The 25,266-nt window shown below is 43.2% G+C and overlaps 3 protein-coding genes across 5 annotated transcripts; 2 read left to right on the forward strand and 1 right to left on the reverse strand.

The window, feature by feature from the left end:
* Positions 1–5,390: 5,390 nt before the first annotated feature.
* LOC112225625 (glycylpeptide N-tetradecanoyltransferase 2) lies at positions 5,391–13,591 on the forward strand. 2 transcript variants are annotated; one of them, XM_024389745.2, is made up of 12 exons: positions 5,391–5,523; positions 6,338–6,455; positions 7,370–7,511; positions 9,700–9,818; positions 9,921–10,012; positions 10,253–10,369; positions 10,502–10,672; positions 10,799–10,907; positions 11,075–11,245; positions 12,108–12,275; positions 12,372–12,509; positions 12,647–13,591. In XM_024389745.2, the coding sequence occupies exons 1-12, from the start codon at positions 5,411–5,413 to the stop codon at positions 12,665–12,667; spliced, it is 1,479 nt and encodes a 492-aa protein (XP_024245513.2). In that variant the 5' UTR covers positions 5,391–5,410; the 3' UTR covers positions 12,668–13,591. The 2 variants fall into 2 exon arrangements, with proteins under 2 accessions (XP_024245513.2, XP_042162867.1); XM_042306933.1 differs by lacking the exon at positions 5,391–5,523 and adding an exon at positions 5,694–6,152.
* Positions 13,592–14,188: 597 nt separating this feature from the next.
* LOC112244786 (ribonuclease P protein subunit p38) lies at positions 14,189–16,607 on the reverse strand. 2 transcript variants are annotated; one of them, XM_024412571.2, is made up of 2 exons: positions 16,511–16,607; positions 14,189–15,996 (listed from the first exon to the last, which is right to left on the reverse strand). In XM_024412571.2, the coding sequence occupies exon 2, from the start codon at positions 15,988–15,990 to the stop codon at positions 15,121–15,123; it is 870 nt and encodes a 289-aa protein (XP_024268339.2). In that variant the 5' UTR covers positions 15,991–15,996; positions 16,511–16,607; the 3' UTR covers positions 14,189–15,120. The 2 variants fall into 2 exon arrangements, with proteins under 2 accessions (XP_024268339.2, XP_024268349.2); XM_024412581.2 differs by having other exon boundaries at positions 16,442–16,590.
* A 593-nt stretch (positions 16,608–17,200) lies between these two features.
* Positions 17,201–25,176, forward strand: LOC112225605 (acyl-CoA-binding domain-containing protein 7). The gene is made up of 4 exons (XM_024389706.2): positions 17,201–17,374; positions 19,661–19,778; positions 20,102–20,164; positions 24,886–25,176. The coding sequence occupies exons 1-4, from the start codon at positions 17,363–17,365 to the stop codon at positions 24,951–24,953; spliced, it is 261 nt and encodes an 86-aa protein (XP_024245474.1). The 5' UTR covers positions 17,201–17,362; the 3' UTR covers positions 24,954–25,176.
* The last annotated feature ends 90 nt before the right edge of the window (positions 25,177–25,266 follow it).

Here is a 25,266-nt window from a genome sequence, read left to right on the forward strand (position 1 = left end):
TGGTTCGAATACCCAAGCCAAGACGGTGAAAAATCTGTCGATGTGCCCTTGAGCAAGGCACTTAACCCTGATTTGCTCCAGGGGCGCCGTACTACTATGGCTGCATCTATCCAGTGTATGTGACACTAAAACATATTTTTTTAGGTTTCCATTTTCCAACGTTAGGGTACCTTAGATTAGTGTGTGTGTAACTTCAGTTTCCCATCCACACGACTGGTGAATCAGATAATGGGATACAGCCCCCTCTGTTGGTGACTGTTGATATTGCAGCACTCTACCAGTGAGGTTTTATGTGTTGAACCACTGACTTCGGCATACTTTGCTCTGAACGGCTGGCTATGCATCACTTTTATACAGTTGCTTGAGATGCCTTGTTTTGTAATTTTAAGTACTCTGTGATTTTAGTTGCCAAACTACTTTACTCAAATACGTTTATGCTATTTTCTACTCGGATATGTTTTATCGTTTTTTTCCCCTTACTGTAAGTACAGAGTTTTAACAGACACACACCCAAGCCTTTTCTCTGAAACCAAACCGCATCCTGACGTTTGGAAACCACTATAATCGACTTCCTCGTTTTCCAAGTGCCTTTGAACAAGTTGACTCGTACACATCAGTTCAGCTAGCTATTTATTTATCCTCTCCCCTGTTGAGCTCTAACCCTCCACTACCTCATCCCTCTCTCCTCTCTTCTCCTCCCTCTGTCCCTGGCAGATAGCATGCAGCAACCCCCTCTCTCCTCTCCTCCCTCTGTCCCTGGCAGACAGCATGCAGCAACCCCCTCTCTCCTCTCCTCCCTCTGTCCCTGGCAGACAGCATGCAGCAACCCCCTCTCTCCTCTCCTCCCTCTGTCCCTGGCAGACAGCATGCAGCAACCCCCTCCTCTCCTCCCTCTGTCCCTGGCAGACAGCATGCAGCAACCCCCTCTCTCCTCTCCTCCCTCTGTCCCTGGCAGACAGCATGCAGCAACCCCCTCTCTCCTCTCCTCAGTCACAAAGGGAGGATGCTGTGTGGCCGTAGCTAGATTGTTTATTGACTTTTGCATCTGCCTCTGTGTGCCAGTGCGTGGGCCCGTCTCTGTCTGTACTCATGTCTTTCTGCACAAGCATGTGCCTTAGTGTTCATATCTGTGCGTGCAGACAATATACTGCGGTTGTGTGTGTGTGTGTGTGTGACAGCAAATGACATCTGAGGCATTACCGTGTATATAGTTCTCTCCTCTACATGTTGACATGTGAGCTAGTGTTGTGAAGGACCCCTCATCCCCTCTCTCTCTCTCTCGCGCTGTACTCCATCACCATAGTAACCACTCTGGGAGAGTACTGTATGTTACTGTTCCTTCCATTCTGAATGTCTTAACTGGTTGCTTGTATTATAATTTACACTTATTATTCTGAATAAAGAGACAAACTGGACTTCTGCATCTTCTGTGTATTGTTTAGCACTAGTCTAGAGACTATAGAGCAAGTTTGGGTGTAGTAGAGTAAGTAGAACATAATTGAGTCATGCTCTGTAGAGCAACGTCAAATGCTTCAGGGTTAGACTGTATCCAGATGCATGGTTCACGTTAATGTATCTGATAACTAAAGCAGTAGTCATGGCTACATGTTCTACATTACTGAACCACACCGAATTATGGTAAAGCTATTCATTCCCTTATGGTTGACCTATTAGTTTCCATTAGGCTTGTCAGATTTCATGCTCCTTTTGACGGACCTGTATATAGACAGGAAATCAATCAACATCTTGCTGAGTGGGAGAACCTGACTCCCCCCTCAAGGCTTTACCGGTTACTAACGGAGCAGCATATCAACCCTCCATCGGGACATAATGGCCAGAGAACCTGCAGCTCAACCGTTTCCCCCTGATTTCAGTAGCTGACAGACGCGCTCCATAGTGTGGCAATGTTGATGTTATTTAAAAAAAAATATATATGATGGAAACGTTTGATCTATGCTATAAGTCAAAAGTTTTTCTTTATTTTTTACTATTTTCTACATTGTAGAATAATAGTGAAGATGTCAAAACACATGGAATCATGTATTAACCAAAAAAAAATTAAACAAATAAAAAATATTTTATATTTGACATTCTTCAAAGTAGCCACCCTTTGCCTTGATTGACAGCTTTGCACACTCTTGGCATTCTCTCAACCAGCTTCATGAGGTAGTCACCTGGAATGCATTTCCATTAAAATGTGTGCCTTGTTAAACGGTAGGGGTGGTATACAGAAGATAGCCCTATTTGGTAAAAGACCAAGTCCATATTATGGCAAGAACAGATGAAATAAGCAGAGAGAAACAACTGTCCATTATTTTAAGACATGAAGGTCAGTCAATCTGGAACATTTCAGTCGTAAAAACCATCAAGTGCTATGATGAAACTAGCTCTTATAAGGACTGCCACAGGAAAGGAAGACCCAGAGTTACCTCTGCTGCAGAAGATAAGTTCCTTAAGAGTTAACTGCACCTCAGATTGCAGCCCAAATATATGCTTCACAGAGTTCAAGTAACAGACATCTCAACATCAATTGTTCAGAGGAGACTGCGTGAGTCAGGCCATCCTGGTCCAATTGCTGCAAAGAAACCACTACTAAAGGACACCAAAAAGAAGAGACTTGCTTGGGCCAAGAAACGCGAGCAATGGACATTAGATCGGTGGAAATTTGTCCTTTGGTCTGATGAGTCCAAATTTGAGATTTTTGGTTCCAACCGTCATGTCTTTGTGAGACACAGAGTAGGTGAACGGATGATCTCCATGTGTGGTTCCCACCGTGAAGTTGGGAGGAGGAGGTGTGGGGGTGCTTTGCTGGTGACACTGTCTGTGATTTATTTAGATTTCAAGGCACACTCAACCAGCATGGCTACCACACCATTCTGCAGCGATACGCCATCCCATCTGGGTTGCGCTTAGTGAAGTGAATCTATCATTTGTTTTTCAACAGGACAATGACCCAAAACACACTTCCAGGCTGTGTAAGGGCTATTTAACCAAAGAGAGTGATGGAGTGCTCTATCAGATGACCTGGCCTCCACAATCACCTGACCTCAACCCAATTGAGATGGTTTGGGAAGAGTTGGACTGTAGAGTGAAGGAAAAGCAGCCAACAAGTGCTCAGCATATCAAATCAAATAGCCCTTCTTACATCAGCTGATATCTCAAAATGCTGTACAGAAGCCCAGCCTAAAACCCCAAACAGCAAGCAATGCAGGTGTAGAAGTGCGGTGGCTAGGAAAAACTCCCTAGAAAGGCCAAAACCTAGGAAGAAACCAGGCTATGAGGGGTGGCCAGTCCTCTTCTGGCTGTGCCGGGTGGAGATTATAACAGAACATGGCCAAGATGTTCAAATGTTCATAGATGACCAGCATGGTCAAATAATAATAATCACAGTAGTTGTCGAGGGTGCAACAAGTCAGCACCTCAGGAGTAAGTGTCAGTTGGCTTTTCATAGCCCATCATTAAAAGCATCTCTACCGCTCCTGCTGTCTCTAGAGAGTTGAAAACAGCAGGTCTGGAACAGGTAGCACGTCCGGTGAACAGGTCAGGGTTCCATAGTCGCAGGCAGAACAGTTGAAACTGGAGCAACAGCGTGGACTGGGGACAGCAAGGAGGAGTAATGCCAGGTAGTCCTGAGGCATGGTCCAAGGGCTCAGGTCCTCCGAGAGAAAGAGAGAATTAGAGAGAGCATACTTAAATTCACACAGGACACCGGATAAGACAGGAGAAGTATTCCAGATATAACAGACTGACCCTAGCCCCCAGACACAAACTACTTCAGCATAAATACTGGAGGCTGAGACCGGTAAATCCTTCAAGACTGTTGTAAAAGCATTCCTCATGAAGCTGGTTGAGTGAATGCCAAGAGTGTGCAAAGCTGTCTTCAAGGCAACGGGTGGCTACTTTGAAGAATCTCAAATATAAAGTATATTTTTATTTGTTTAAAAAAAAAATTGGTAACTACATAATTCCATGTGATATTTCAAGTTATGTCTTCACTAATATTCTACAATATAGAAAATAGTAAAAATAAAATAAAACCCTTGAATGAGTAGATGTGTCCAAAATGTTGATTGGTATATACAAAAGTTTTTGAACACCCATTCAAGTTAGTGGATTCGGCAATTTCAGCCACACCCGTAGCTGACAGGTGTATAAAATCGAGCACACAGCCATGCAATCTCCATAAACAAACATTGGCAGTAGAATGGCCTTACTGAATATCTCAGTGACTTTCAACATGGCACTGTCATAGGATGCCACGTTTCCAACAAGTCAGTTTGTCAAATTGCTGCCTTGCTAGAGCTGCCCCGGTCAACTCTTAAGTGCTGTTATTGTGAAGTGGAAACATCTAGGAGCAACAACGGCCATACAAGCTCACAGGACTGGATTTCTGAAGCGTGTCTATCCTTGGTTGCAACACTCACTACCAAGTTCCAAACTGCCTCTGCAAGCAACGTCAGCACAAGAACTGTTCGTCCGGAGCTGGGTTTCCATATCCGGGCAGCCGCATACAAGCATAAGATCACCATGCGCAATGCCAAGCGTCGGCTAGAGTGGTGTAAAGCTCGCCGCCATTGGACTCTGGAGCAGTGGAAACGTGCTCTCTGGAGTGATGGATCACGCTTCACCATTTGGCAGTCCGACAGACGAATCTGGGTTTTACAGATGCCAGGAGAAGAACGCTACCTGCCCGAATGCTTTGTCAACTGTAAAGTTTGGTGGAGAAGGAATAAGGGTCTGGGTTTTTCATGGTTCAGGCTAGGCCCCTTAGTTCCAGAGAAGGGAAGTCTTAATGCTACAACATTCAATCACATTCTAGATGATTCTGTGCTTCAAACTTTGTGGCAACCGTTTGAGGAAAGCCCTTTCCTGTTTCAGCATGACATTGCCCCCGTGCACAAAGTGAGGTCCATACAGAAATGTTTTGAGATTGGTGTGGAAGAAATTGACTGGCCTGCACAGGGCACCTGACCTCAACCCCATCGAACACCTTTGGGATGAATTGCAACGACCACTACGAGCCAGGCCTAACCTCACTAATGCCTTTGTGGCTGAATGGAAAGTCCCTGCAGCAATGTTCCAACATCTAGTGGAAAGACTAACCAGGAGAGTAGAGGCTGTTATAGCAACAATGGGGGACCAACTCTATATTAATGCCCATGCTTTTGGAATAAGATGTTCGACGAGCAAGTGTCCACATACTTTTGGTCATGTAGTGTATCACTGATCTCTCCTTGTTTCGATGTGATTTGGGAACAGAGCCTACTGCTTTGCAAACGTGCTGCGAGGAGATTGGGCACTAGATGGCGCTATTTCCGACTAACCTCTTTGTTTTTCCCATCCCTCCCTGTCTCCTGTTCATTCAGCATATTTAAAAAAAAAATATATATATATATATGTGTTTTCATCCATGATGGCGGAAGATAGCGAGTCCGCAGCCAGTCAGCAGAGCCTGGAGCTGGACGACCAGGACACCTGCGGAATAGATGGCGATAACGAGGAGGAGAATGAACACATGCAAGGGTGAGGCTCGGCTTCACCAACCAGACACAAAACGCAGCAGTCCGGGGCAGCACGCGTCCACGCTCCGATGGCTCGGTCCTGTGTAGGGGGTGGATGAGTTTCTTTGGATAACGAGCTCGCGCATACATCTAACGTTAGTGTTTTTACGACCAAGGACCATATATGCCCTGTTCGTTAATTCTATCACATAATGATTTTATGTGATGATGGCCCATTCCGTCCTCTGAGTAGCAAGTGTATTATAATCCTGTTGGCTAGTGGATGTCATGGCAGGTAGCCATATAAATGAAAGCTAGCTTAGTAGCTTTTCATTTGATGAATGAGACTCGGTGTAGTTATTGCAAGCTAACTGGCCAGCTAGCTAAATTGCCAGTTTAGCATGCGAGTAGCCTGTAGGATTGACTTGTTTGCATTTAAAGCAATTGTCAATGGAATGACATAAGCTAAATGGATATTTATCTAACTAAATGTTTAGTTTTATACTGCTGGCGCATTTGCTAGCTAACAGCAGCTCATATCCTTGGCTGTCCTTCTCTGACGTTATAGCAGCAGGCTAGACGTAAAACAGTATGTAAACTAACGTTGTTAGGCAGAGTGATTGCTACTCTGCTCCGGTTACACCCACTGAGGTATACCCACTATAGCCTACAGCGGTACTCGTGGATTTATAAATGTCTGGCAACTCAAGTGGTGTATGCATAATCTGGACCCATTTTAGCCTGATTTTAATTATTCAGCATGACAATAGTACCAGCAAACCTTTACTCCAGAGCAGAGATGTAGCCAGCTAGCTATCAAATGTGTGTGTGTGTAGGAGTCCGGGGGGAGACTTGGGGGCGAAGAAGAAGAAGAAGAAACAAAAGAGAAAGAAAGAGAAGCCGAGCTCTGGAGGGGCCAAGTCAGACTCTGCCTCAGACTCACAGGAGATAAAGGTGACTAACCGCTCTCTCTCGCCCAACTCTCTCTCTCTCGCCCAACTCTCTCTCTCTCTCGCCCAACTCTCTCTCTCTCTCCCAACTCTCTCTCTCTCTCCCAACTCTCTCTCTCTCGCCCAACTCTCTCTCTCTCGCCCAACTCTCTCTCTCTCTCCCAACTCTCTCTCTCTCCCCAACTCTCTCTCTCTCGCCCAACTCTCTCTCTCTCTCTCTCGCCCAACTCTCTCTCTCTCTCGCCCAACTCTCTCTCTCTCTCGCCCAACTCTCTCTCTCTCGCCCAACTCTCTCTCTCTCGCCCAACTCTCTCTCTCTCGCCCAACTCTCTCTCTCTCTCGCCCAACTCTCTCTCTCTCTCGCCCAACTCTCTCTCTCTCGCCCAACTCTCTCTCTCTCTCGCCCAACTCTCTCTCTCTCGCCCAACTCTCTCTCTCTCGCCCAACTCTCTCTCTCTCGCCCAACTCTCTCTCTCTCGCCCAACTCTCTCTCTCTCGCCCAACTCTCCTCTCGCCCAACTCTCTCTCTCTCGCCCAACTCTCTCTCTCTCGCCCAACTCTCTCTCTCTCGCCCAACATCAAATCAAGCCCTATGCACTTGTGGAGATCTGACTGGCTTTTACAGGTTTAAGCAATATGGTAATAGCACCACCTTGTCCTGAGAGGCTAAGTGGAAGTTACACCATATTTCATATACCAATCAAATCCTCTCAGATCTCCACAAGTGCATAGGTTGTAAGAGGTCCATTTGGGATTTTGTCTCTCGCTCTCTCGCTCTGTGTCTGTCTGTCTGTTCTAACCTTCTCACCTGTGTTCTAACCTTCTCACCTGTGTTCTAACCTTCTCACCTGTGTTCTAACCTTCTCACCTGTGTTCTAACCTTCTCACCTGTGTTCTAACCTTCTCACCTGTGTGTAGAACCCAGGGCTGCCCATGCAGAAGCTGCAGGACATCCAGAGAGCCATGGAGTTGCTGTCCTGCCAGGGACCAGCTAAGAGCATCGACGAGGCCACCAAACACAAGTACCAGTTCTGGGACACACAGCCAGTACCTAAACTCAGTGAGTAGGGACACACACACACACACACACACAGTGAGTGAGACATACACACTCGATCATACACTTTTACTAAACTACACATTCAGTGCCTATAGAAAGTCTACACCCCTTGGATTTCTTCACATTATGTTACAAATTGGGATTAAAATTGATTTATTAGTGATTTTCTTGTCTATGATCTACGCTAAATACTCAGTGGAAGAATGTTTTAAAATATAGATATATTCATATAAATGTAAATTTTAGTCATTTAACAGATTATTTTATCCAGAGTGACTTACAGTTAGTGCATTCATCTTAAGATAGTTAGTTGGGTGGGACAACCACATATCACAGTCATGGCTATTTTCAGGAAAAATGTACTTACTATCAGCTTTGTCAGAGCTAGTAAGGAGGCATTTATTTTTGGACTGGGCTGAGGGGGAGCTGCCCTCCCGTGGGGTGGGAGGGACAAGAGACCAGAGGTGGCAGAACAGAGTGCTCGGGTTGGGGTGTAGGATTTGAGCATAGCCTGATGGTAAGGAGAGGTAGTTCCTCTTGCTGCTCCGTAGACAAGTCCCATGGTCTTGTAGTGGGTGCGAGCTTCGACTGGAAGCCAGTGGAGAGTGCGGGGTGACATGGGAGAACTTGGGAATGTTGAACACCAGGCGGGCTGAACAAATGAAATACTAATATACTTTGATTAGATTAGTAATCAGTCCCCTGAGTGAATACATGTTAGAAACACCTTTGGCAGCGATTTACAGCTGTGAGTCTTCTTGGGTAAGTCTCATAAGAGCTTTGCACACCTGTATTGTGCAATATTTGCCCATTTTATTTTCAACATTCTTCAAGCTCTGTCAAGGTGTTGGGGGTCATGGCTAGACAGCAATTTTCAAGTAATGACATAGTTTTGACAAATCTGCTTGAAAATCTTACTTGGCTACTCAGAAACATTTGCTGTCTTCTTGGTAATTAATGCTAGCGTAGATTTGGCTTTGTGTTGTAGGTTATTGTCCTGCTAAAAGATGAATTCCTTTCCCAGTGTCTTGTGTAAAGCAAATTGAAGCAGGTTTTCCTCTAGGATTTTGCCTGTGCTGAGCTCCCTCCTGAGTATTTCAGGATGTAAAGAAACAGAAGTCTTTGCCCATGTCAAGTATACCCATAACATGATGCAGACACCACCATGCTTGAAAATAAGGAGGCAGTTACTCAGTGTTGTGTTCAATTTGCTCCAAACATTAGACTTTGCATTTATGCCAAACAGTGTGTTCCTTTGCTGTGTTTTCTTTGCAGTATTACTTTAGTGTCTTGTAGCATACATATGTATGTTTTGGAATATTTGTATTTTGTATATTTGTATTCTTCTTTTCACTCTGTCATTTAGGTCATTATTGTGGAGTCACTACAATGTTGTTGATCCATCCTCAGTTTTCTCCCATCACGGCCATTGAACTATAGCTGTTTTAAAATAACCAATGGCCTCATTGTGACATCCCTAAGCAGTTTCCTTCCTGTCCTGCAGCTCAATTAAGGACTTCTGCATCTTTGATGTGTCTGGGTGGTTTAATACATCATCCACAGCATAATTATTAACTTGACCATGCTTAAAGATGTATTCAATGTCTGATTTGTTATTGTTACCCATCAACCAATCACTGCCCTTCTTTATGAGGCTTTCAAAACGTTTCCTGGTCTTTGTAGTTGAATCTGTGCTTGAAATGCAATACTTCACTGAGGGACCTTACAGATGTTGTATGTATGGTGGGACAGAGGAAGGAGCAGTCATTCATTCAAAAATCATGTCAACCCCTATTATTTCACACAGTGAGTCCATATAACGTATGTGATTTGTTAAGACACATTTTACTTCTGAACTCATTTAGGCTTGTCTAAACAAGGGGTCTGAAAAGACTATTTAAGTATAAAATGTTTATTCATTTGTAAAAGTGTGTAGAAGTTTGAGTATTTTGTATAGATCAATGACAAAAAAAGACATCTATTTCAAGATCACTTTGTAGCGCAAAAAAAGTTCAAGGTGGTGTAAACTTTCTATAAGCCCTGTAAATATGTACAGATACAGTACTCCCACAATCAGAAAGTTAAGCACATTGTTTTAGTAAGAAAACACAATGGCTGTATTTCTTCAAGTCCCCTAGTTGTGATTGGCTGGCTGGTTGGTTGTGATTGGCTGGTTGTGTTTTGGCAGATGAGGTTGTAACCAGCCATGGGCCCATGGAGGCTGACAAGGACAACATCAGACAGGAGCCCTACTCTCTACCACAGGGCTTTATGTGGGACACACTGGACCTCAGCAACGCTGACGTGGTGAGTGTGTATGTTTCTTTGTGTTCAAAAGTTTATATTCATTGCCACCAGACATCAGTCGTGCAGACAGAAGACTTTACTAAGACTCTCTTTCTCTCTCAGCTGAAGGAGTTGTACACCTTGTTGAATGAGAACTATGTGGAGGATGATGACAACATGTTTAGATTTGATTACTCACCCAGCTTTCTCAAATGGTAAGTCAAATCCATACTCTACTTAGATTATGTTAAACTGTCTGTGTGTATGGCCTCTGTCTAAACTACTCTGCTTCCTTATTTTTCTCTCCTCCTCTCTCACCCTCTCTCCTTCTCTTTTTTTCTCTCTCACCCTCTCTCCTTATCTTCTCCCTCTCTCATCTTCTCCTTCTCTTTCTCTCTCTCCTCTTCTTTCTCTCTCCTTCTCTTATCTTCTCTCTCTCTCTCTCTCTCTCTCAGGGCGTTGCGTCCTCCAGGCTGGTTGCCCCAGTGGCATTGTGGGGTGAGGGTTTCCTCCAATAAGAAACTGGTTGGTTTCATCAGTGCCATTCCTGCTGATATCCACGTCTACGATACGTGAGTCACACACGCCCTAACCACACACGCTCTAACCACACAGCGGACACACATCAACAACGTCGTGGACAGGTGCATGTCAGTGCTGAACTTGATGCACACATTTTCCTCCCTCCGTCTCCCTCTCTCCAGCTTAAAGAAAATGGTTGAGATCAACTTCCTGTGTGTTCATAAGAAATTGCGTTCAAAGCGTGTGGCTCCAGTTCTGATCAGGGAGATCACACGAAGGGTTAACTTGGAGGGTATATTCCAGGCCGTCTACACGGCAGGAGTGGTACTACCCAAACCTGTGTCTACCTGCAGGTACACAGACACAATTCATCAATTTGTCCTAAAATAATAAGAATACATAGAATGCTTAAGTTGCCTAACTGTACTAAGTTGACTGTAACTAGAGTATGTAACAGGAGTGTTGTGTTTTGTGAACAGGTACTGGCATCGTTCTCTGAACCCCAGGAAGCTGGTGGAGGTGAAATTCTCCCACCTGAGCAGAAACATGACGCTGCAGAGAACCATGAAATTGTACAGACTACCAGATGTAAGAACACACACAATGTTACACTTCCACCATCTATCACATCTCTCCTACACTGAGCAAGACATTTTTCCCCCAGCTGACGGGGCTAATAAACTTTGCTTTATGGTTACAGGCCTGTGTGATGTTGGGTGTATGTGTATAACTCCCCTTTCTCTCCGGCTCTGTAGAGCACTAAGACCCCGAGCTTGCGAGCGATGGAGAAGCGTGACGTGCGTCAGGTGACGGAGCTGCTGCAGAAACACATGAGGCGTTTCCAGCTGGCTCCCTCTATGGGCGAGGAGGAGGTGGCACACTGGTTCCTCCCTCAGGACAACATCATAGACACATTTGTAGTGGAGGTAGGGGTCTGTCTTTTTGTCTGTTCAATTAGATAATGAGATGGATATACTGAACAAAAATATAAACGCAACATGTAAAGTGTTTGTCCCATTTTTCATGAGCTGAAATTAAAGATCACAGAAATGTTCCATACTCACAAAAAGCTTATTTCTCTCATATTGTGCCCACCTTGTCAACATCCCTGTTAGCGAGCATTTCTCCTTTGCCAAGATAATCCATCCACCTAACAGGTGTAGCATATCAAGATGCTGATTAAACGGCATGATTATTACACAGGTGCACCTTGTGCTGGGGGCAATATAAGGCAACTCTAAAAGGTGCAGTTTTGTCACATAACACAAGGCCACAGATGTCTCAAGTTTTGAGAGAGTATGCAATTGGCATGCTGACTGCAGGAATGTCCACCAGAGCTGTTGCAAAATAATTTAATGTTAATTTCTCTACCATAAGCCACCTCCAAAGTCGTTTTAGAGAATTTGGCCTCACAACCGCAGACCACGTGTAACCACGCCAGCCCAGGACCTCCACATCCGGCTTCTTCACCTCAGGGATCGTCTGAGACCAGCCACACGGACAGTTGATGAAACTGAGGAGTATTTCTGTCTGTAATAAAGCCCTTTTGTGGGGAAAACTCTAATTGGCTGGCCCTGGCTTCCCAGTGGGCGGGCCTATGGCTGTGCCCCTGCCCAATCATGTGAAATCCATAGATTAGAGCCTAAGGAATTTATTTCAATTGACTGATTTCCTTATATGCACTGTAACTCAGTAAAATTGTTGCATGTTGCATTTATATTTTTGTTCAATATAATTAGATACTTACATCTGAGTACTTTTAATTTTCTATTCTGTGTTTACCCTCAGGGTGCCGGTGGTGTGTTGACAGACTTCACTAGTTTCTACACCCTGCCCTCCACAGTGATGCACCATCCACAGCACAGAAGTCTAAAGGCTGCTTACTCCTTCTACAGCGTTCACACACACACTCCACTACTGGACCTGATGAATGACACTCTCATACTGGCCAAACTGGTACTGCACACACACACTCTTTCCAACATAAATACAAAGGTTCAACACAACTACGATCACGTCCATCTAATTGGTGTGTGTTTGTGTGTCCCACAGAAAGGCTTTGATGTGTTTAATGCTCTGGACCTGATGGAGAACAAGGTGTTTCTGGAGAAACTCAAATTTGGCATCGGAGACGGCAACCTGCAGTATTACCTCTTTAACTGGAAATGTCCCCCCATGGACCCCGACATGGTGAGGCGTGTGTGTGTGTGTGTGTGTCAACAAGGTGGGGCGTATTCCTGGGTGTGCTGTGAAAATAGTGAAAGGATTTCATAATGGGAAATCAGTCAATAATTCTAATTATGTTTATCTTTGTCGCTCTGTTTCAGGTTGGCCTTGTTCTTCAATAACTAGTCTGTCTGTGACTGCTACACACTCAGAGGTCAAAGGTCTTCTTTGACCCCTAACATCGCTCTACCTGGACACACAGGTAGTCCCAAACTAGAAGAAGACAATGACAACAATCAACCAATCAAAGTGATCGGTAGGTGTGCATACTTTGAGCATCTCTCCTGGATCATTTTTATCATGGAGAACATTCTCTCTGCTCACCCGGAACTGATAACTCTCTTTTTAACCATCAACATCCTGAATGTGAAGTCATGCTCTGCCTGAGACAGACTCTTGTACAGTACACACACACACACTACATGAAGAGAAGGAAGACTTGCATCCATAATGTTTTTCTTGTTTTATTCAAAAAGGTGCATTGGTAACTGTGTTTGTTGGACAGTGCAGAAATGTAGTAACCTGTGCATTTAATGCCAGAACACATTTATTCCAGTAGTGTGGAATATGGGGGGTGGGAGAGGAAAGATTCAACTGGTGTAGATGTTATTGACTTTGGTGTTCCTATGAATGGTTAAGAGGAGGGGATTCTAGGGATTTTTGAGGAAGAATGTATTTGAAGCACAAATCTTAAGTTCTTAACTGAGTGAAAGGCTCCTTAACAACCCCAGGTGCATTTTATATATTGATTATTTATTTTTTGTGTGTTTAGGTTTTTCAATATCTGAGTGTTTGAGAAACATAACATGCAGGATGGGAATTTTATTTTAAAATTGTTTTTATTTATTTTTTGTTTGTGCAGCTAACAGCATATATTATTTTAAAAAGGTCCCCACTTTTTTCCCCGGGCACAATTCTGATATTTAGGATTGTGCTTATATGTTGTGTGTTCTGTCACCATTCCTCCCATGTCTGTCAGTATTTGTTAAAACCCCTTAAAAATCAAACCTGCATCTTCACCTATAAATAAAGGTATTGGGTTGGAGTATCAGGCAGCTCCTTGTGTATGATCCAGAACATGAAGGAACTTGTGATGAGAGAAAACAGCTGTTCTGTTTGTTGATGTTGTCATGGTTACTACAGATAGATATACAAGTGTCCCTGTCAATGAGAAACTGAGTTAGTTGATTGTGTACATGGGGGAAAATGTTTTTTTTGTTTACATGGGGAAAATACAATGTACAAAACATTAGGAACACCTTCCTAATATTGAGTTGCAGCCTCTTTCGCCCTCAGAACAGCCTCAATCGTCGGGACATGGACTCTACAAGGTGTCAGAAGTGGTCCACAGGGATGCTGGCTCATGTTGACTCCAGTGCTTCCCACAGTTGTCAAGTTGGCTGGAGGTCCTTTGGGTAGGGGACCATTCTTGATACACATGGGAAACTGTTGAGTGAAAAACCTAGCAGCGTTGCAGTTCTTGACACTTAAACCGGTGCCTCTGGCACCTACTACCATACCCTGTTCAAAGTTACTTAAATCTTTTGTCTTGCCCATTCACCCTCTGAATGGCACACATACGCAATCCATGTCTCAGGCTTAAAACTGTCTTTAACCTGTCTCCTCACCATCTACACTGATTGAAGCTGATTTACAAGTTACATCAATAAGGGATCATAGCTTTCACCAAGTCAGTTTGTCATGGAAAGAGCAAGTGTGTAGTTCTCATTCTTATGCTGCCCTCGTGGGGAGTTACTTGCTTTTAGTGTTTCTGAGGTGTGGCTCTGAACGTGGTCTGCATCTGGGGCTGTGCCCAAACCTAGGTAATGGTCAGGTTCCTCGGCTCAGACGTTGCTGGTACATGCCAGATCTTACAATGCCTGGATAGGTATTTTGAGTATCAGCTAACCACGTTATAGCTATCTGGTGCCCGACGGCACAACCGATGATGTGGCACGCAACCATTGGTTGATGCATGCAAGGGAAGATGACCGATGTCAATGGCACAGAACACTGGGCATCCAAATAAAGATGGCTGAAATAGAACTGATGGCCAAAACCGTGAATCTGAGTCAGCCATGTGTTTATTAGTCCCAGGGGCACCTTGAGTGTTGGATCTGTTGTGGATGTGTACTTCAACTTGTTTGAATTTGAGCACGAGACAGTTTTTGATACAATGCAGATACCCCAAGTGAGAGCACCCAAAGTCCTTGCCTTATTTAACATGTTTTAAAATGTATATCAATGTGTAGTTTTGAAAGGACACACCTTTCTCTAAATGAAAAACAGTATTTTATTGAACTCCTTGGCAGGCTGTAAAAGAAATGAGGAATTAGAACCAGCAGTGTTTAGACAGGACCTCATTCAAATACTCACTCAAGCTATACCAGCATGATGGAATAAACTCATCTAGACTTTAAAAGATACATCTGAGTGTGCTGTCTAATATTTCATTTAAGTCCGCCATGGGATTTTGGGAGTGTTTCCTCCAGATTGGTAGTCGAGATCACCTCCAATCAGCATCCAGGGCTGCCTACACTACCGTTTCATGTCATCCTTTGTACATAAATTGCTTCTACTTTTTCTTAGTCTTTGGTTTCCGTATTTTATAGGGGTTCGGGATAATCTTTTTCACTTTAAGAGGCTGAAGTACGCAGGATGGACATTCTGTAATGTCTGGAAAAAAGTCTTCAATTTTCAGTTTTTGGCCTCTTGTCTCCTCTCCCTTTTCCACCTCCATTTGCCCTGCAGCTGTTCCCTCTCCTACCTGCCCCTCAAATGTTGTACCTGTTTCACTGGGAGGGCTTGGTATCCAGGCAACCTGCAGAGCAGGCACTCTGGGTACAATGGCTTCCACAGTGTCGGAGAACATCCCATCCTCGTTCCTGTCCCCTTGTCTGAATCCCAGTGCCAGGACGCACTTCAGCCCCAGCAGTCCCGCCACACTCTCACTGAGACGCGGCACCTGGCATGCCACCACGCCCCGCGTCCGGCACAGCGCTATCAGGTGGCTCGTCATGTGCGGCAGTTTGACCGACTTGCACACGAGCACCAGCCGGAGCTGGTTCCTCTCCAGAGCCTTGGTGACCTCATTGATGCCGATGGCCAGCTGCCTCCTAGCGGCTACGTCAGTCCAGCCTTGCTCTCTGGGTTTAACAGGACATTCCGGTGTTACAGTGTCGAGGGTTATCTGTGGGGGCTCAGCTACCGAGTCATGTCCTGTAGGTGGGTTCTTATTTCTCTTTTTCCCCCACTGTCGAAACCCTTTCACCTCTTTCTTTTCCAGGCCAGTTGCTGACAGTTTGCTCTTCAGAGTGTCCAGGATGAAGTGTACGTCATCACTCTGCAGCGGGCTCCATTGCAGTCTGTAGGGGGAGTTCAGGGACGTCTTAGCTGGGATCTGCTTCTTCCGCTCCTTTTTCGACACTTTGCCTGGAGTGGCCATCTTTATCTGGAGTGAAGAAAGGAGGAATTCACATGAACTGCTGACTCAACTCCCATGTTATCACATTTACCTACCAGCATTCTATTGCTCTAGTTCTGTGGGGTAGACTCCTTGAATGTTAATTCACAGTAGTGATTGAGGGATTATGCTGGGGTGGGGCTTAAACCCACAGTACAACCTTTGCCATAAAAACTAACACCAAAAAATATATCACTATGGCTATGAGGGTAGATCTGGAATCAGATTACAGATAAAGTAAAATACGGGCTCTGTACTGTGGTCCTCTAACCAGTATGTAAAGGTAGTAAGTTTGCCCTGTAACAATGTTTCCCCCTCTATCACTACTACACATCACTTAGCTAGCTAGCTGGCTGACTAGTTATTCAGCGACAGACACATTTCCCAGCATGTCTAGATATAGCGAGTAGTTTTAACAAGTTAGCAAACAAACCTAAATTAAACATATCGAGCTGACAAACTGCCATAGTTACTTATATACCCACAGTCGTCGGGTTTTTACCTCAATTATAACAATTTAAAAAAGCAGTTGTAGGTCAGTGCGCAAACACTAATGTGCTGTGTCCATGGGCGCAGCCATATTGTATGTCTGCGGTTGATGACGTTTCAACAGAGCCACGCCCCTCGAACGCTCAAATAGCTCATCTATTTGGCCGCGAGCAAAAGGCCACCAAACAATCTTCTAATATTATATTAACAATTTACTAAGAAAAACCAAAGCCAGTTAATAACACTAGCTACAAAGCATATGACCCATCAGAACCACTGGAAACCACTGGATGCTACCAAGCCTTCAGTCTCCTGAATCAGACCCTCAGATGCACAGTCTTCTGAATCAGAACCAGAGACCGCTGAATTAAAACTGAGTGGAGTCCAGTTGAGCTCCAGTAGGATGGCAGCCTACCATCTCTCATCCTCCACGAATCACTGTTTCTACATCCAAATGACAAAATATATATTTTTACCTAACACTGCCTCCAAATGCTAAACATGCCACAAATTCAATCCAAGTGAATTGTCCCTATATCAGAATATTAATTGAGCTACACAATCAATTTTATACCGTATGATTTGGTCATGAAACGCGAAAAATCCAATATTGACTTGCATTGATGCGAGTGTCCTTTTTAAATATTATTTTATTTTAGCGTCCTTCACGCGCCGCGTCTCAATATGTTTGGTCAGCCAATCAGCTGTCTATCCACCCCACTGCGGTCCCGACTCCCGAGGCATTGACCGATATTTACTGTAAGCTCCCAGTCTGTTACAGCTGCAGTCAGAGCTATTCACACAGCCGAGAGGACACTTTGGGATAATACTACCTACAGTAGCCTACGGAGTTGAACTTTGCGAGATGTCTCTTCAGGTAGGCTATGTTTTCCCTGCACACTTGGCGGACACATCTATCTAAGTGATGAGTCGATCTAGATAACGGGGTTAGGCCTACGTTTTTATAAGAGATGCGATTGGTCGACTGATGTGGTAGCTGGTGGTAGGTAGGCTTGTACATACACATATAGAGTACGTTTACCGTTATGTTCTTTATTTACTGAGTCATGGCTGTATACTGTTTTAAGTGCGTATGAGCTTGATTTGCTGGCCATCTCGGAATGATGCGCAAGGATGCTGGGGTGTATTGGATGCCAGCTGCCGTCATCAACAGAGGCCCTTGAGATCAAATATTAATGTTTCTACAGACTAAGTATGTAGTGCCGTCACGCTTCCAAGACCAATAATAGCTAGGCTACTGTTACCTATTAGAATCAAACATTGCATGTACTACGTATTATAATTAAGCAATAATGTTGTTTCTGTGCTGCTCCCACTATGTACACAGCACATTTTGCAGCGTTAAATCAACACTTAAATAGTTAATTTTATCACTATCTCAGAGTACATATGGTCCCACTCTACAGAGTGTAAAAAGTACCTTTTTTTATAACACTTAAATGTATCACTCCGAAAGTGTACAAAATTAACACTGCATTAAACTTGTCAGTCTTACTCAAATGTAACACTATGAGATAATGCACTGTGTTATTTCTGTTCAACACTAGTGTTGATCAAGAGTTAACTCCTATTAAGTGTTAAACAAAAACACTGTTACACTGTTTTGGGTTTAAAGCCTAATTTGCATATTTCACATGGTGCCTTTTCTTTTTGAGGGAATGGTAGAGTTACCACCCATGACTCCATTTGTTAGTGACAGAGACATTGTTGTTGAATTATTTCATTTTAAAGGCCTGTGGCTTTCACCAAATAATTACCTAGCTGAATGTTATCATTAAAATTAAACTTGACAATACATTACACATATCATAAGGCCTTACTTTGATGGCCTCGATTTACCCTAACACAGTGGTGTTAAGAAACTCCTGGTTTACGGGCCACATTAGGCCTGCAAGTAACATTATGGTGGCTTGCAAAGTGATGCGTAGTTCTTATTGTAATCCAGACAGAGTTAAGATATCCAACAGTTGGAATTTTTATTCACCCGCAACCTACATTCAGAATGACTGTCAGGGTTAGGAAACTTGATTAAAAAAAGACAACCTAAACCATTTGAATAGGAACAACTATTTCAGTAACGGGGGGAAATAAATCTAACCAACTGATACAGGGGCTCCCGAGTGGCATTAAGGTCAAAGGCACTGCATCTCAGTGCTAGAGGTGTCACTAGAGGCGTCACTACAGACCCTGGTTCGATTCCAGGTTGTATCACAACCAGCTGTGATTGGGAGTCCCATAGGGCGGCACACAATTGGCCCAGCGTTGTCCTGCTTTGGCTGGGGTAGGCTGTCATTGTAAATAAGAATTTGTTCTTAACTTGCCTAGTTAAATAAATATAAAATAAATAAATACAGGTGTGCCAAGCTTTTAGTGTCATACCCAAGAAGACGCGAGACTGTAATCGTTGCCAAAGGTGCTTCAAGAAAGTACTGAGTAAAGGGTCTGAATACTTATGTAAATGTCATATCTGTTTTTAATTTTTTTATAAATGTGCACAAATGTCTAAAACCTGTTTTCACTTTGTCATTGTGGGGTATTGTGTGTAGATTGATGAGAGGTGAAATTATTTAATCAATTTTAGAGTAAGGCTGCAACGTAACAAAATGTGAAAAAAGTGAAGGGGTCTGAATACTTTCTGAATGCACTGTAAACCCCCTTTTTTTTAACTTTGGTTGTACATTCATTTGATCTTACTACAATGTAAATTGGCCCAAAACCAACCAGAAGAAAGTTGAAACAACCAGATGATTTTACAGTGTCAACCTTCTTCTGGTTGGTTTTGGGCCAACTTAACATTACACTGTAGTCAGTTTGAATGAATGTACAACCAAATAGTATTTTTGTTTTATTAAAACTGCATGTGGAACATAAATTAGTTTGGGGGTTTCCTTTCTGATTAGATGAATGTGCCCATTGTCCCATTTAGCCTTGCTGTTTTTTTTTATCTGGAGATCTGTGTAAAGTAGATTATTCATGCGAACAAATTGGCATCGACAGGTCTAAATGGAATAAGGACCCACTGTTAGGCTGCTCAGTAGTGGGCAGTAATAGGCTGTAGTGCTGTAGATTAGGTTACATTCTGGAGTTGCTGTGCTGTATTGTTTTCCCACCTTTCCCTCCATTCTTCCATCTCTCCGTGCAGGCAGAGTTTGAGCGAGTAGCAGATGATGTGAAGAAGGTGAAGTCCAGACCTTCAGACCAGGAGCTGCTGGACATGTATGGTCTGTATAAGCAGGCCATATTTGGAGACATCAACATTGGTATGGAATTTTCTTTGTGCCATTTAAAACATGCTAATTGAAATACATCATTGTATAAAACATACACAAGTGAAAGGACCATTACAATTATATGGAGAGAATAACAATTATTTTAGCAAATTCTGGGTAGATAGGGCGCTCATCTCCCAGATATCAGAACACTGCTTTCCAAACTGGCCATATCAGATACCCACACTAGTATTGGTAGGACAATAGAACATAAAGCCTAACCTTAAATCTGGTCTGGTTCCTCCGAAGTTCTCTTCATTTTTTTACCAGTCACCACTGATGTCCTAAATACTGTCCTCTCTTGTTCTCCACAGACAAACCAGGCATGTTAGACATGAAGGGAAAAGCCAAGTGGGAGGCCTGGGATTCTAGGAAAGGTAAAATAAAAAGATGTTGTCTTCTCTCAGAATGTAAAAAAGGAATCGCCTCCACACTAGCCCTCCATCCTATACCCTTGTTTCAGTCTTTGGAACATTCTAATCAATGATGAACATTTAGTGAACAGAATGCTACAGCAAGGGGTAATGATAACCCCCATCTAGAGATTGTACTTGGCATTGAAGGCTGCAATCACCATTCACCAACACTTTTAACTGAATGTACAGGGGTGGGTTGCTCTAATTTGAATGTATGTTACCAGACTTACAGTGGTAAGAATCCAAGATGGTAGCCAATCAGTCTGTCCGTTTGTATGTGTGATCCTTGCGAGCAGAGTTTTAATAGTTTTTATGTTTTAATGACCCTGGTCCTGTTTACAAAAGCAAACACTTTTTATGTGAAGGTGGATGCTGTATATAACAACTATTATTTTTATATCTCAGTCTCTATTTTACGACATTTATTAATACAAAGATTTCGGATAGAAAAGGCCTTTATTTTTTATTACACCTTTCTGGAGTTGGAGCTCGCCGTGTCAGGAGCGTCTGTCTGCGCGCAAGGCCTGCTACGCGAGCGCAGGTGCGCATTGACGACTAGGAGCGGAAAAGTGGTTATCGGATTGGAAAACCTGATGCACCGTGGACATTGGGAAAATCTACCATGTTATACACAACGTATACTGGTCGTTGCACACCTGTGCTGAAATGCCTATAAAAACCGTCATTATGTATCTGTTACTGTGCCTGCTCTTTACTCAATGTCATCATGGATTAAATAGGCTGAATGATCAATGGGTGAGTAAATTATCTTCGCGTTGTGCCCTACAATTTACAATTCGCAAACACTCCGACGAGACCACCAGGAACTTGGTCTCTCTCTGCAATTACATGTGTACCACTCTCAAACGCAACTGGACCTACAGTTGATAGCATACTTCCAAAATCTCAAACTATTGAATTACTTTTTTTATGTGTTGAAAGACTCCGTTTGTTTTATTGACAATGGTGCTGGCTCCGCCAAGTCCTCACGTATTGGGCAACTTAGATATGTTTTGCTTTTATTGATGATCTCTGGTAATGTGAGACCAAACCCTGGGCCAGTAGATACTATGGAATCTTTACCGACTCCCCTATGATGTTAAAATGAGAGCAGGTTTAGGCCTCTTGCATGTTAATGTCAGAATAATATATGATTAGAATATGGGCCAAAACGTAAAATGCTGACGTAATGGTTTTATCAGAAACTTGGCTAAAGAAATGTGTCAAATAACTGGATTTCTATTGATGGATACACGGTTTTTAGAACGGATCGGATTAGTCAAGGACGAGGGGTTTCAATTTACGTTAAATCCGAGTTTAACACCTCTGAAATTCTCTCGATTACCATAGCCAAACATTTTGAATTGCTTGCGGTTAAAGTGAACATATATATGGACTCCCACATTACTGTAGTCGGCTTCTACAGACCGGCTTCGGGAGTCGCACTAAACTCTCTTTCTGATGTCCTGCACAAGCTAAATGACCCCGAATTCATTATTTTAGAAGATTTGAACTGGGACATGCTTACATCTGTATATGATTATTTTAAAGAACTGTGTGACTCTCTGAATCTAGCTCAATTAATTAATGCGCCTACAAGACCGAATCCCAGAGCACCTAACAAATCAACGCTATTGGACACTATTCTAACGAATACCCCTCACAAATACACATCGACTGGGATATTCTGTAATGATGTCAGTGATCACTGTGCAATTGCTTGTTAGAAATACAAAAGTGACCAAACCTCGCTGTATTTTAAAAATACATTTTAGACAGTTTGATGAGCAAGCTTTCGTTCTTACATGATCTGTACCATAATATTGACAGTAAGTCTGATTCCCGATGTTGACACTGCCTGGGACTATTTTTATATGAGATTTGTGATAAGCATACCCCTGTGAAGAAATGTGGAAGGAACAATCCCTGGTTTTCAGGTAACTTGGCAGAATTAATTAGAAAGAGAAATCTCTTGGGCTCAAGCTAGACATACAAATGCTCCTGTTGACTGGGCCTCCTTCAGAGCCTAAGAAACAAATGCCCAGGATTGATCAGGAAGTCTGAATCGGATTACTATTTAAATGCAGTCACAAAGAACCTAAACAACCCTACCAAGTTCTGGAAGCTAATCAGATCAGTGTCGGGTTCTAATGTATCCCCTGGCCTTCCTGACTATTTAATGATGGATTCTAATGAAGTGAAGGATAAAGCCCATATTGTAGGGGTTTTAACAAGCACTTCATATCTGCTGGTTCAGTTTTTGATAATGGTGGGTCCCAGGACTCTGTTACGTCAACTATGATATAGGCCCGTGAACCATTTTAACTTTGAGCCTGTTTGTTATACTGAGGTCTATAAAGCATTAAAGGCTATAGACACTAAAAGGTTTGCAGGTCCAGACAACCTGGACCCCTACCTCTTAAAGATAGCAGCTGGTATTATTTCTGAACCTGTGGCTCACACTTGAGTCTCTTGACCAATTCCACACCCAGCATTTGGAAATCCGCTTATGTCCTTCCACTGCTAAAGGGTGGAGATCCCTCAGATGCCAATAACTATCGTCCTATCTCTAAACTCCCTATCCTGGCCAAGGTCTATGAATCCCTAGTGAACTCGTTGTTAAAAAACTTCTTAATTGAAAAGAACATACTGAGTGGGGTTCAGTCAGGCTTTAGATCGGGGCACAGCATCACAACTGCAGCTATGGCAGTGGCAAATAACATACTGAGTGAGGTTCAGTCTGGCTTTAGATCGGGGCACAGCACCACAACTGCAGCTATGGCAGTGGCAAATAACATACTGAGCGGGGTTCAGTCTGGCTTTAGATCGGGGCACAGCACCACAACTGCAGCTATGGCAGTGGCAAATAACATACTGAGCGGGGTTCAGTCTGGCTTTAGATCGGGGCACAGCATCACAACTGCAGCTATGGCAGTGGCAAATAACATACTGAGCGGGGTTCAGTCTGGCTTTAGATCGGGGCACAGCATCACAACTGCAGCTATGGCAGTGGCAAATAACATACTGAGCGGGGTTCAGTCAGGCTTTAGATCGGGCACAGCATCACAACTGCAGCTATGGCAGTGGCAAATAACATACTGAGCGGGGTTCAGTCAGGCTTTAGATCGGGGCACAGCATCACAACTGCAGCTATGGCAGTGGCAAATAACATACTGAGCGGGGTTCAGTCTGGCTTTAGATCGGGGCACAGCACCACAACTGCAGCTATGGCAGTGGCAAATAACATACTGAGCGGGGTTCAGTCAGGCTTTAGATCGGGGCACAGCACCACAACTGCAGCTATGGCAGTGGCAAATAACATACTGAGCGGGGTTCAGTCTGGCTTTAGATCGGGGCACAGCATCACAACTGCAGCTATGGCAGTGGCAAACGACATCATTAATGGACTTGGTAAAAAGCAACATTGTGCTGCTCTGTTTGTGGATTTATCAAAGGTCTTTGATTCAGTTGACCATGAATTATTGCTAGCTAGACTCAGAAACATTGGTCTCAGTGAAGGGCAGTAAATTGGTTTAGGAACTATCTTTCTGACAGAACACAATGTGTATATACTGACAATCACAAGTCTAGCTTTCTTGAGATCAATAGAGGTGTGCCCCAGCGTTCCATTTTAGCTCCTGTGTTCTCAATTTTTATTACTGATTTGGGAAATGGGATGCAACCAGCAAAGTTACATCTATATGCAGATGATACAGTTATATATTCATGTACTCCTTCTCTGGTTGAAGAGATCCAGGCTGCTTTCAGTCACTGCAGGCCTCCCTTTATGGCCTCAAACTGGTCTTGAATATACAAACAACTAAATTAATGACCTTTACCAGAGCTAGAACTCTGCCAGAGAATGTTAGCATTGTCACATCTGGTGGCTTATCCATTGAAAAGTGTCATCCTACAAATACCTAGGTATTTGGTTGGATGACAAGTTGTCCTTTAAAGTTAATGTGGATAATCTTGTGACAAAGCTTAAATTGAAATTGGGTTTTTATCTTAGTAATAAGGCTTGCTTCCCGCTTATGGCTAGAAAGAAGCTTGTTCAGGCCACTTTTCTTTCTGTAATTGATTATGGTGACTTGTTGTATATGCATACAACCTCCGTCTTACAGAGTCTGGACTCTGTTTATCATGCATCCTTGCGCTTTATTACAAATGCCAAGTCACTCACCCACCATTGCACCAAATGGAGGGTTGGACCTCACTTTATATGTGCAGAAATATCCATTTGTATGTGTTCATCTACAAAGCCCTTTTTGGTAAACTCCCTCTGTAGTCTGGTCTCCTTCACCACCAACAGTTACCATTCCTGGTCTGCTAGGTTGTTGCTACTTAAAGTCCCCAGGACATTCACAGTATTAGGCAAGACTGCCTTCTCTTCTTGTGCACCAGATGCATGGAATAATCTACAATCCATGCTTCATCTAGATATGTTAGTGCCACTGAATGAATTTAAAATATTGACGGGAGACTCTGTTATGGAGGAGTGTAAAGTGCTTTTTTTTTAGGCTCGATCATATTGTATTGTTTTATGTTTTAATTCTGTAGTGTATTGATTGTTACTGCCTTCTTGGCCAGGTCTCCCTTGAAAAAGAGACTCTGGGTCTCAATGGGGCTTTTCCTGGTTAAATAAAACATGTAAATGTTGTATTTGTGTTCTTATTTTCTAGGTATGTCCAAGGAGGATGCCATGACAGCTTACATCGCACTTGCTAAGGAGATCATCAGCAAATACTAATATGATGATGAAGTCGTATCCAGGGTATGACTAGAAATGGTTATTATGAGGAGAGCTGTATCTCATTCAGCCACAAGCCATAGGTTATGAGAAGCTACTGCACGAGGAACATGATACATTTTTTTCTCCTTTTAAAATGTGGAGTTTTTAAAATTTGATATCAACCCCTATGCACTTTTGGGATGTTGAATTTATGATTTAATAAAACATTGTTTTAAATTACGCTCAGTCTATTTTATTTGTAGATGTATGATGATAAATGAGGGCAATATTTTATATTTTATATGTTCCTGTCTTCTTACCTCTAAAGACG

This window comes from Oncorhynchus tshawytscha, linkage group LG03 (genome assembly GCF_018296145.1).
Source record: "Oncorhynchus tshawytscha isolate Ot180627B linkage group LG03, Otsh_v2.0, whole genome shotgun sequence".
Taxonomy (NCBI): domain Eukaryota; kingdom Metazoa; phylum Chordata; class Actinopteri; order Salmoniformes; family Salmonidae; genus Oncorhynchus; species Oncorhynchus tshawytscha.